Source organism: Montipora foliosa, chromosome 8, assembly GCF_036669935.1.
Source record: "Montipora foliosa isolate CH-2021 chromosome 8, ASM3666993v2, whole genome shotgun sequence".
Classification (NCBI taxonomy): Eukaryota; Metazoa; Cnidaria; class Anthozoa; order Scleractinia; family Acroporidae; genus Montipora; species Montipora foliosa.
Window position 1 is genome coordinate 37,687,659 of NC_090876.1, and position 12,500 is coordinate 37,700,158.

General features: G+C 41.2%; 1 protein-coding gene across 1 annotated transcript in view; it reads left to right on the forward strand.

Moving 5' to 3' along the window:
- The window catches only part of LOC138012562 (electrogenic aspartate/glutamate antiporter SLC25A13, mitochondrial-like), a 27,820-nt gene that overhangs the window by 12,528 nt on the left and 2,792 nt on the right, over positions 1 to 12,500 (forward strand). Inside the window, exons 12-20 of the mRNA XM_068859367.1 lie at positions 1,212 to 1,364; positions 3,200 to 3,252; positions 4,464 to 4,544; positions 5,254 to 5,400; positions 6,059 to 6,200; positions 7,179 to 7,234; positions 8,379 to 8,481; positions 11,281 to 11,374; positions 11,901 to 12,500. The exon at positions 11,901 to 12,500 is cut by the window's right edge and continues 2,792 nt beyond it. Coding sequence (XP_068715468.1) covers positions 1,212 to 1,364; positions 3,200 to 3,252; positions 4,464 to 4,544; positions 5,254 to 5,400; positions 6,059 to 6,200; positions 7,179 to 7,234; positions 8,379 to 8,481; positions 11,281 to 11,374; positions 11,901 to 12,093 — 1,022 coding nt within the window. The 3' untranslated portion in view covers positions 12,094 to 12,500. The remainder of the gene's footprint in view (positions 1 to 1,211; positions 1,365 to 3,199; positions 3,253 to 4,463; positions 4,545 to 5,253; positions 5,401 to 6,058; positions 6,201 to 7,178; positions 7,235 to 8,378; positions 8,482 to 11,280; positions 11,375 to 11,900) is intronic.

Below are 12,500 nucleotides of genomic sequence, written 5' to 3' on the forward strand. Positions count from 1 at the left end.
GTGACGAGTCGTGTACACGAGCAATTTGTCGTATTTGACAACTTTTATTTGTCACAAGCAAATATGTTTGTCACATAAAAATCGGCCAAATTTCCTCGTCTACACGAGCAAACAAAATTGTGACAAAAATTGTCACATAAAAAAATTGCTCGTGTAGACGGGGCTTAAATCGGAACCAGCCTACGTTAGTGGAAGACTAGTGCTCACACCACTTCAGTAACCAAACCAGTCCCACTCTATTTAAATCTTAAATGCTATGGGTTATTTCTCTGCCTAAGCTAGCGGTTGTTTTCTGGGAGGCTATCGGTCTTTAAGGTTAAAACTCACGGGGTTTCCTACAATATAAGGATGAGAGTCTCAGCCCGGTCCATGGAATTTCCCAACTGGCGAATTTGATTGCTTCATTGGTACAAAATGGATTTTAGCGTGCTTGTAAACTTTTGGGTCTCGCCGGATTGCACATACAATTGCAAAAGCTCAAATGCCGTGATTTTCCTGGCCTTTGTTGCGTTATTAAGTTTGTATTCGACCGAAATGAACGTTTAGATAGTGAAGAGATAAATTAACGCACAAAGTTCGTAGAAGAGAGAAAAGATTGAGCTTAAGGGCTCAACTTCGCAAGAACATTGCAGTCAACCAGACTACAATGAAAAGCCTACCCTTGAGTGCGGGCTCTCTCTGTTTTTAAGTGAAAACAAGACCTATGTAGACCTAGTATACAAAAATTTGGTTTTATCAACGGAGTTGATAATGTAAATTGGCCACCGTACAGAGATTCTAAAAGCTGACGTTTCGAGCGTTAGCCCTTCGTCAGAGCGGATTCGATTCGTGTATGGTCAACCTGGGTGAAGTTTAAACCTTAACAAGTCAAGTTAAGTTAAGTTACTTTGGTTGCATATGATCTATATAGCGCACTGTCCAATTGGATATGCTCAAATCCGCTTTTACAGAAACGAGAAGCGAAAGAACTTTTCAAATCATATATAACGTGGTTTTATACCCAAGCTTGATGGAGGAAACTTGTTGGCTATTTACAAAGCATGCTTGATTCAAATTTATGAGCAACGAGCAACGACCAACGAGGAAAAATGCAGTCGGTCGTTAAAGCGGAGTTTTGAACTCCGAGCATGCGCATGCAAATCCAACGCCTTAGCCACTGGTCTTCCGAACCACGTGGCCTCGTAACTGACCTCTTTGTTGTGTTTTTTCAGCGGCGGGTGCTACAGCTGTGTATCCCATTGATCTAGTAAAAACAAGAATGCAAAACCAGAGAGCTGTCCTCGCGCACGAGAGAGTCTATGCCAATAGCTTCGACTGTTTTTTCAAAGTCATCAGAAATGAAGGGCCTCGTGGATTGTACAGAGGTTAGTGGACGGAGCTTAGACTTCACCAGGAAAATATGGTGGTTCAAACCAGTTTCAACAATGTCTAGGGAATGTCTTGTTAGAACGATTAAATTAACTAAATTTTTTCACGTAACGAGAATGCTACGGATTCAGAGCCATCTTAAATTTGCCAATTGTGAATGTGGCTATAACTTTGCAGAGAATTATATCTTAAACTTGCTAGTCACGTTCCAGGAATCAAAATTTGGGGTGACCAAATTCGTTTTAAAGATGAAAGCGTGTACGACAAAATATAGGGTGTTTTAAGATGGCTTTTTTGTTGCGACGGTAACCTGTTACGTCACATCAGTGACTGCATCTTTTTATTATTGGTATTTCATTTGGTACCATAACCTTGCCGTTTGTGAAATAGCTGTGTTGACGCAATCCTTCCAAATGGTACAGTTTGTTGAAAGAATTGAAGCTGGTTTGAGCCTTCTTAAACAGAGTTTCGCAAGTAGTCGTCCAAGTATTTTTCATATTGGCCAGTCCTACCATTACCGGCAAAGGCTGGTCTTTTTACTTAGAAGGCAAGAGGAAAGAAAGTTTTTGAGATAAAATAATTGTGAAGAACCGCGGTCGAATTTACTAACCTCTTACTAAACGAGCGCGATGGCCTTACTCGGAAATGTTAGGGAGCTTAAGGGGATTCCCTAGTATTGCACTGCGCATCCGGTTCTGCGCATAACAGCGTAGCCCGATATTCTAATAATTTTGCGATTATTCCAAGTCTTTCGGCATTGAAAGTGTGTATCAACAATCCAGAAACAAGTATGGCATGAACGGTGTGGATGTTGGGGGAGAAAATTGAAAATTCATCGTCAGGTTCGCGCGTCTTCCCACAACCGCGCGCGGCCTTAGGTTTTGTTTGCAAATTTCCTGCATTATTTCCATCGCCAAAACTCAACAGATCATTCCGTGTCTCCCACATTTCCTGCTACTGAATGAACTTTCAAGTGGAAATGGCCGAGATCTAACCTCGCCTCTGTCATGTTGAATTCGGAAATAACATTCAAGGCCGCGCGCGGTTGTGGGATACGGCGTTAAAAGTTTTGTCCCCAGTCCTCCGAATTACGTCACCAGATCACCTGGTTGTTTTGTGGCGTTCTCGTTGCCGCCGTCGTCGTCATCCTTGCTTAAGCTCCCTATTGGCCCGAGGTCGTGGGCTCAGTCTGTACAAAAACGACCGAGGGCTAATATTCCCCGGTACGGTCCCGAGCAAGCGAGGTTAGTAAGTGGCATCGTTTCTCCGAGCGATCGAACCGCTTGGTGAATGTTCGTAATCTTAAGCACGCACATTTTTTTGACGCGGACGGTAACCGGAAGAGAAAATTTCACGTGCCAGGACAGTGGTGTCTCCCAGATTTTTATACTAACCTGAATCATCTCTAATGGAGAAAAGATACTTGGCAATGTTACTGTAGTTGTGTGGAGACAAGTTAACAAAAACTCACTAACAATAGAACCAAATGCAAATTTAATTTAATTTAATAACAAAGTACGATTTGCACGAGATGCACGAGTGATTGGCATGGAAACGCCTTTACGCTATCGTTGATTGGTTATACTTCCACATGTGAAATAGCTGTACGCCCTTCTGATTGGCTGTATAAGCCTTTTCCACTTGTGAAAATAAAGCGTATAGATTTGTACAAATGAGCTTTATGGAATAAAATTCTCATGTTATGTGTTATAAAAGGTGTGTCTGTTCAAACGGTGTTATCATCTGTCAGCTTATTGTTTTACACTGTTAGTTTCATGTTCCCTTGCCGTTCATATAGTAGGATGTTCATGCTTTTGTGTTACTTTTTCAGGTTTGCTACCGCAACTGGTCGGTGTGGCACCAGAAAAAGCTATTAAATTAACGGTGAGATACTTAAGTTCTTCATTTTACACTGTAATGTTCCAAAGTGGAGCTTAAGCAAGGACGATTGACGATTGTGGTAACTGCGTAATTATTCCAGGTCGTTTCACTTGTAAATATTAAACTTTTTGGCCAGGAACTCTATTTGTTTAAACTCTGTTGAAATTGAGGTAGGGAAAAAATAAATAGTCGTTCAGTGTGCTGACGTCTTCTGTGGATGGTTTTCAATCACGCGATGAGATGGCCACGTTGGTGCACAAAACACTAGCAATTTTGCATTATAAAAGAGTCAAATTCCCATGCGACTTTTTTTCTCTATTGTTCTGTTCACCAAAATTGTTGCTGTGACGTCATGTGAAAACCATCTATAGGTGGTTTTTAATATTACGTCATCGCCGCCATATTGGGGGCCAAAAACAAAAGATCTCTCGAGAGCTGCACTTGTTCTAACATCATTGTTATCTGTGGCTCTAGAGATTAGTTGCAAAGCATCTAGACTTACATCAGTCATTTAACGTCGTTGTTTTGCAGTGGACGGTTAAGCCGTCTTGCATCGTTTATAGTTGGTGTAGTAGTTCTTTAGCTCCATATTAGTAGCATTTTGAGGGCAGGATATTCCATTTGACGCTTTAATAAATGGCAGAGTTAGCAGATTGTCAACATGAAGTATCTTTCTCGGCTTCATGAAGAAAATAAAATAAAATAAAAAGATCCTTCACGAGCACAAGACTGTCCAACTCTTTGTCACGGTGTTATCGAGGAAAGAAAGAATTATTCCTTGTGAAATAACACAATACTTTTAACGCTACCCGAGCCCTCTGCTCAATCAACTACCTCCAGAAACTCATGACCTCGAAGCGTTAAACTCTGGTTCAGAGCTGGGGATTTTTGAGTTTAAAAATTTCCTTATTTGGATGTAACGTAGCTCGTGCATTTTCCTTCGCTTGCAACCTCGCTCTCTTTTTGTCTTTATTTGGGCGTAAAATTGGTGTCTTCCCCAGCTTTGTTCCAAGGAAAAGAGTTGCAAGTTACACGCTTCAAAGTCATGTGCTTCTTCTCTCTCCATATGCACCCTCAAATGCTGAGTTATGCAGTACAATTAGTGAGGGTAAATGACTGAGGAAAGAAATGCGATTGTTGGGGTTCGGTCAGCATTTTGGTGGGTTAGGTTTCTGTAATTTTTCTTTTTCACAAAGGATTAATTGTTTTGGCAGACGAATGATTTTGTTCGAGATGTCTTTCGAGACAAAGATGGATTTATCAGCCTTCCGTTCGAGATCGTCGCTGGAGGTTGTGTAAGTACATACGGATAAAAGCCATATTGATGTTTAATTGAATGCATCAATATTATGTTATATGAGAAACCTCACACGAAGAATGCAATAGCATTTAGATTAAATGTATTAGTAAATTTAAGTCCGCCCAATGCACATGACATTTCGTTTTTTTGCGAGAGGGACGGTATCGAATCCTGCAATCTGATTGGTTCCTTGAGCGGTCGGGATTTCCCTCTCTCTGCTCGGGGGCAGAGTTGTTGTCCTCGATATTAAATTTCCATTAGCGCACGTAGCAGGCGATAGGGTTAGGAGTGGTCTTCCCCAAAATCTTTCCTTCCCCCCTCCCCTTAAACACCTGCTACGCAGGCTAAATTTCCATTTTCTACACCTATCCGTTTGCTTACAAAAGTTAGTTTCAAAACGGATTTTTATTAGTAGTAGACAAGAGACTTGGAAACACGAATTCAAATAAAAAGTGATTTTAGAGAGGAAGTTGGGTTGGGTTGTTATGAGAATCTGGTGTTATATCAAGATTACACCTCTTAAGCTGATAATAATCGTCATTCTCAATACCTGTCAGACCCTGAGACCGACATTTCATTGAAATTGTGAAGAGAATGTACAAACCGATCACTCGATGGAGTCGAAGGGTTAAAGATTTTACTCTAATGCAAGAACAGTCCAGTGGTGAAACTTTATTTCCATGGAAATGTGCTGTTGTTTTCAGGGAGGAGCCGCCCAAGTTCTCTTCACCAATCCACTGGAGATCGTTAAGATTCGGTTGCAGGTGGCTGGGGAGGTTGGGTCGAATGGAGCACCGAAGGTTACCGCCTTGCGGGTCATTAAGGAACTTGGTCTCCCGGGACTGTACAAGGTAGTCATACAATAACAATTTGGTTAGCTTAGAGTAACGGAACGTTTTGCTCGGTTTTGTTTTGTTTTGTTCTGTTTTTTTACTTGCGCTCTGAGCATCCATTCTTTGAATAAATGCAGCACTGAAGTTTCTAATAAACACAAGTTTAGAAGAGAGATTTACGCCAGAAACCCATGAGGCCGTTATCAAAACAAGGTTACCTATACAGCTGGGGAAGGCCATTGAATACACAACTTATTATATACCCTCACGTAGTACGCGCACTGTGATAACAGATTGGTCAATTTAGTAGGACGCATCTTACAGTATGGCTCGCTTGACTTCAAGGTGTTTTTTTTCCTGCGCGATTTTAACTTCAATCGATACAAATAATATCTTCGCCTTATTTTCGTGCATGGTAGTGTAAGTTAAGGTGCTTTGTTGTTTCCAGTTATATTTATTTTATGGGCCAAGTGCGACGCAATCAACAGGGAAAAAAAAAACAAGCAAACAAACTCGGCTCTTGACGCAAGTTCCTCAGTGTTTGCCTCCGCTGAGGTTTGTAATGTAACTAGTGCATTGATTCATAATAAGAAAGCCAACCTGAGGACTAGAAGAAGGATGCTTTGTAGTTTAATGAGGCGTCTTTTTATTTTCTATTTCTGTTTATATCATTTAGGGAGCAAGAGCTTGCTTTTTAAGAGATATTCCGTTTTCGGGTATTTATTTCCCTGCGTATGCGCATCTTAAGAGTTACTTTGCCGACGAGAAGAGTGGACTGACCAGTGCTGGTGGGCTTTTTCTCGCTGCCATGATGGCAGGTGAGTCGGTCCTTTGATGAATTCACCAAGTAAGCTATTCTCTATTTTCGAATTGCCTATAATACACTTTGTTTGCCCCTCAAATGTTGCATAAACCATTGTTTTCAAATGCTCTTGGGAATATGCAGTGTCCCCAAGAGCATTTGAAAACAATAGTTTATGCAAAATTTGGGGGGCAAACAAAGTGTATTATGGGCAATTCGAAAATAGAGAATACAATACCGAGAGACCTTTTTACCACAGGAAATACTGTTTACAATCGAATGTGTTTGAAATTTTTTTTAAAGGATTTGTTTGTATCAGGAAATAAGAGATTTCAGAATCGCTTTTTTTTTTCAAATTTCCTGGGTGGCACCATCTTGAAATTTTGTGACATGTTATGGTTGGCCTGTGGTTATTTTACCGATGCTATCTATGTCAGGACAGGACTGGGAAACCGTACCACAACATCCCAATAAACCATTTTCAAATTCTCACGGCTGGACTGGATCTAGCATGAAATGGAGGCTAATGCGGGCAAATCTTTTCAAATGCATTAGCCTCCATTTTATGCTAGCTCCAGTTCATCTGTGAGAGTTCGAAAACGGTCTATTACTGGCTTGATTTTTTTTAGTTCGCGTGTAGGCGGCTTGGTCAATTTTAAAAGCTTTGTTCCACTGGGGTTGACTTTTGAGTGAAAATGAGTCAAAAGAGAAATCGACAGGGAGGGGGCGAAGAGAAGGAGCAAGTAGCTCCTTCTCCTCACCCCCTCCCCCTCCGCTAGCTCTTTTGACTTCAGTCGAGGTTCGCGCGGTGGTTCGACATTCAAACGATCACTCGAAAATCAACCCCAGTGGATGGAAGCACCTAAATTGCTACACAGGCTAAGTGGAGGTTCACCCTTTGCGGGCCCTTTGTGGAGGTTCACTTTTTCTTGCGGGTCTGCTTCGAGGGAATTATCGTATGAGAAGTTAACACTGGTATTATCACCTCCTACAGGTGTTCCCGCTGCAGGCTTGTGCACCCCTGCTGATGTTATCAAGACAAGGTTACAGGTGAGAAAACGCCATAAAGTATCAACTGTGTGTGTTTTTCAACTAGATACTCAAGGAAGGGTTGAAACGTGCAATGCGCACTCACAGCTTGCAAACGTTCATTTTCCATTAATTATCAAGTTTGGAATATTTTACCCGAAAACCGAGCATCACTTTTTTTGTGAATTTATTTATCAGTTTGTCTGTCATACTGACGAGTTATAACTCACTATTTGGATTATAGGGATGATATCTGTTTACAAATATTGCTTTTGTTATTTAAATGTACCAACCAGGGCCCGGTTGTTCGAAAGCCGATTAACTTAATCTAGGATTAGCGTAAACTTTTGTTTCATGTTTTCAACATTTTGGTGAAAGTTTCTTTTGCTTATTTCAACAAGCTGCGAGAGGTTGTGCCTCGCTGTCACTTCGTTGCAACGAAGCGAGATGCGTCGAGGAAAGAGGACCTCCGGTCTACTTTCTGCGGCGGTTCTTGCAATTTGTGTCGCGACGCTTTTATCCGTCGTAAGATATGTTATACTGGGAAATGTTTCGCGTAATCTCTTCCGCCATGGCGTTGCGAGGTAAGTTGCAAGAGAAATTGCAGTGTATAGTAACAGCGTGTTAAAAGAAATTTATGTAAAAAACTATTTCTTATTTCCTCTCTCCCCCCCCCCCCCCCCAAAAAAAAAAGGAAAAAAAGAAAAACCCGGCGGAAGCGTAGAGAAGTATATATTTACAATATACCTTCACAGTTAAGTTGTGGTGGACACGACCAGTATCCGAAAAGGAATGGATATCATCCACTTTCCTTTTTCTTTGTCCTCTAAACCTCTCTTTAAAGCCGAGTTTTGCATGGGTTAGTGTTCCTCTTGAAAACTTTCGACATTTTTTTGCGATCTCGAAAAATTTGTTCTTAAATTGCTCTGTAGAATGCGTAATATCTGGACATAATCTCGTGATGCACTCAACTAGATTGGGTTTTGTAAATGCAGGACATTTTTTTGCAGGAAGCGAAATTAGGCGTTCTGCGGTGAACGAAGGCAAAGTTTTAAAATGGCACGAGATTCAAATTTTGACGACACAGGTCACGCATGATAAAATAGCTTGATTGGAAAGATAGTAGTAATGTAATTTACATTGTTGTTTGGTTGGTGGTGTTTAGGTGAAAGCCAGAGAAGGTCAACAAACGTACCGTGGCGTATTCGATTGTACCAGGAAAGTATGGAAGGAAGAAGGAGGAAGGGCGTTTTGGAAAGGCGCTGGAGGTTAGCACTCGCTGCTCGTCACCATTTTGCCCTGGTTTTTTTTTTTGGGGGGGGGGGGGGGGTGGGGGGGGGGGGATTGAAACCTGCAACCTCTCAGGGGGCTGTTCTCCCCCGATCAATAGTACGACAGGCGGCCAACGCTCAGCGGAGAAAATCCCTGGGAATGATACTTGTTTCGTTTCTTTGTTGTTTAAATTTGGCATCAACTGTCTTTAACTGTCACTTCATTTATTTGCTTCTTTCGGAAGATCATCAGACTACCGTGCAGAAGACATTGATCCCTACTATGGTTAATTCAATCAGGAAAAAAAATTCATGTTGTCCCCGGCGGTTTCAAACGCCAAGCAACCAAATCCGTGAATTAGGTTGTCCTGGTAAATCCTTGGTTGCCCTCTAGGAAACCCCCTACGATTAACTGCAGTCCGTGTTGAGATGCAATCACATGGCGATGGACCTTGATCGGCATGAATACCCCATTGCGTTTAGTGTGCGTCTATGATTTTTTTGTGGAAGCCTGGGTTTAAGTAATGGAGTCTTTGATCTGCATCGCTTCCATTTTTGCGACGTTGCCTCCTGCATTTTTCTATCTGACAATGTTTTGTAAAAGCCAAAGATATTCAAAACACGGGAAAATGCTCAGCTGCAGCAAAATAATTATTGTTAACTTCACAGTACTATCGCATATTGACAAAAGAAAACCGACAAGTGAATCTGTTTTAGCTGGGTTGTCCGTGGTTTTTTCTTCGGCAACCAGGCTTTTTACCATAAACTGGTCGTCTGCCGAACTTTTTGCATGGTCGTCTGGGACGACCGCTAATTTCTAGCACTGGTCCACAGAACCCAACTGTGCTTCTTAGAATGCTTTGTTATGCTTCAACGAAACGGATAGAACGTGTTGCCATAGGCCATTGAGTCCCAAAGGATTGAAAACTTTTGTTTTGCCCCACTGAAACTTGTTCCCAAGAATTTCAACGCGAGGCTCGGGGTACGAAATCTATTGTCTATGGCCAATATGGCCGCCGCGCGAATAAGGCTGATTGCATGCATTTGCCATCTTTGCAGTTTCCTTGAGGGCGATAAATAGTTGGCTCCATCTCAGAGCCTTAAATGAGTATGAGATGGACACCGATGCAAAGTGTCCCCAAAAAGCAAACCCCATAGACCGACTTCATAAATGGTGGCCAAAAATGTATTCTTTTATTTATGTGCTAATTAGACTCACCAGCCTCGCTCACAAGCAACTTTTCTTTTGTATTTTGTTCATGCAAACGAGGCTAGTGAGTCTAATTAGCACATAAGCAAAAGAATGTTTTTTTGGCCGCCATTAATGCATTCGGTCTATATGTAGATATGAACAGTTACGACAACGTTAACTTAAGCAAATAACGCCTACGCCAATTCTGTTGCTTGTAAATCAAAATTGAAATGCCTAGCACCTCAACAAACTTTTCCACTTAAGTTGTTCTCCGAAATTGTCCGAAATTTATCTTGTTGTTCTCACATTATTATTGAAAACTCACTTTTCTATCCCTTCAAAAGACGGAAAAAGTGTTCATAGTTTGATGTACGACCGAGCAATGAAGGGGAATGGGTTCGATAGCAGGTTGACGTCACAAATTGCCTTGCATGCAAAGCAGTCTGTGACGTCAACCCAACCCTTTTCTCTTTCTTGTGTGGTCGTAGATCAAATTATAAGTAGTTTTTCCATTTTTTGGCAGTGACTTTGAAGAATAGAGTTTATCGAACAAAATGTTTACTTTTAAACAAGTGCAAAGAATTATTTAGCGGAAATGTTTTCTTGAGGTGATAGCATCTCATTGCTTGAAACCGTTAAAGTTCCTTTGAAATGAAAAAAGACCTTTCAAAATGATGAAGAGTGGTGTTTTCGGCTTTGGAATACCTTCTTTCGTTCCAGAGATATTCAAGTTTTTGTTAAGAAAATGATGACATCACAAACATTGCAAATGACTGTACGTAGTGAATCACAAAATTGAGAATATTCACTACTTGCACAAATCCCATAATGCACCTCTTTAACCCCCCAGAAATTTGCATAAGCATTGTTTTTGATTTCCCTCAGGACATCTTCATGTCCCAGGAGTACTTGAAAACAATGATTATGCAAAATTTTTGGGGGGTAAAAGAAGTGTATTATGGGATTGTGCAAGTAGTGAATCTGCGAAAATATTGGAGTAATGATATTCAAACTTGGCACCAGTAATGTACGTCAGATAACACACCCAAACAGCGAGGGTCGAAATGCACCAATCACAGCTGCTGAAAACCAACTAATATCAGCGGAGCATCCTGCTTAAAAAGGTGACGCGTAACCAGTCGACCTCATCGCCTGATAAAGACAAGCTGTATGCAGAGATCTACATCACAAGTAACCACATCGTGAGACAAACGAGAATACTTTATTATTATTTTCGGAGATATTCTCAATTTTGTGATTCATTTCTTGCATTTGCAATTTTTGTCACATCATCAGTTTTTCAGAAAGGCTTGAATATCTCTGAAACGAAAGAAGGTATTCCAAAATAGAAAACAGCATTCGTCATCATTTTGAAAGATCTTTAAAAATAAGCAAAATATATTTTTTACTTGTGGTGGTCTATCTTTCATACATACATGAGGTGGAGAAGTGTATGGATTATAATATGGACTGATAGTCACAGCTTAACATGTTGACTCCTGATCTCTCGTTTGATCTCAGTGTGTAAATTTACACCGGCGAAGTGCCAGTTTCCTTAGAAAGCTTGACCAAGATTGCTTTGTTGTTTTTTTTTTCCTTTTCAGCTCGTGTGTTTAGATCTTCGCCTCAGTTTGGAGTCACGTTACTCACGTACGAAATCCTTCAAAGAATTTTCAAAGTGGATTTCAGTGGGAAAGGGTGAGTTATTGATGCTCATTGCTCAAACGATTTATGAGCTGCATCCAGACACCCTTTTGGCCTTGTCAGCTCCCTTGCGCACACAAGAGAGTTTTTGAAATGCTCAGATCTTAAAGAGTGCATTGATTGTAACGGGAAATTTGCTGTTATTTGGTCAAAACTGGGAAGATCTTTTTTCCTTTATTCATTTGAATCCCTATGAATGCGAGAAAAAGACATTAGGTCAGTTTTTTTTAAAAGGCAGAGCAATCTGTAATTGTTTTCAAGAGGAGGCGCGGAAAACGTTAATATATACGTCCATCTGTGACAATAGAAAGCAGTTCGTTGTTGTTCTTGGCTCTCCACTGATGTCAAATTCCGTGGCATGGCTTAAATTTGGTTTTTGTAGCAGGAAGCGACGGAGGGAGGGGGGAGGGGGATTTCACTCCATAGCAGGGTCGTCCTTCTCCGCCTCTTCCTGTAGTGTTCCTGTTGTAACCTTTTAAAAGGTAGTGCCGAACAAAGTTTACTTTTCATTCTTCAACAGAGCATTTCTTCACGAAGCTTGGAGTGAAAGAAAATCAATCAACCCTGACATCTCGCTCCATCCTGACCACATTGGCGGCATGAGACTGGCCGTGGCCTCGTTTGCTGGCATTGAGACTAGGTTTGGCTTGTGCTTGCCCAAGTTCGCCCACCGCTCGACGTCGAATCCCTCATCAGGGCAAAAGAAGACTTGATGAAATTGGTGAATTTCTTGACCGAGATATCTCGGTTGTCACGCTGACAGAATAATTTTGAGTTGCCGACAATTGACTATGTTAATGCGCTGTTCTACAGTTTTTTCTCAGTTGCCTGGCATATGAATGCAAAGTGATGCTGGCGATCGGTGGTTTGATGCATGCGTTTGTAGAATTGCATGTGGCATGACTTGCAGAGTTTCGTAATTATATGGAATTTGATGCACGCCGAGGTGGTTTGTAACTAACCTATGGAGACATAACTATGAAATGCACAAAAGTGATATCTATCTCTTTTCGTCCGCCAACATGGCGACGATGCCGTAACCTGTAAATCACAATGAGAAGTTCAACGTAAATTTCAGATTATACTAGGCTGTTGGATTACATGAGAGATAGGAGACGAG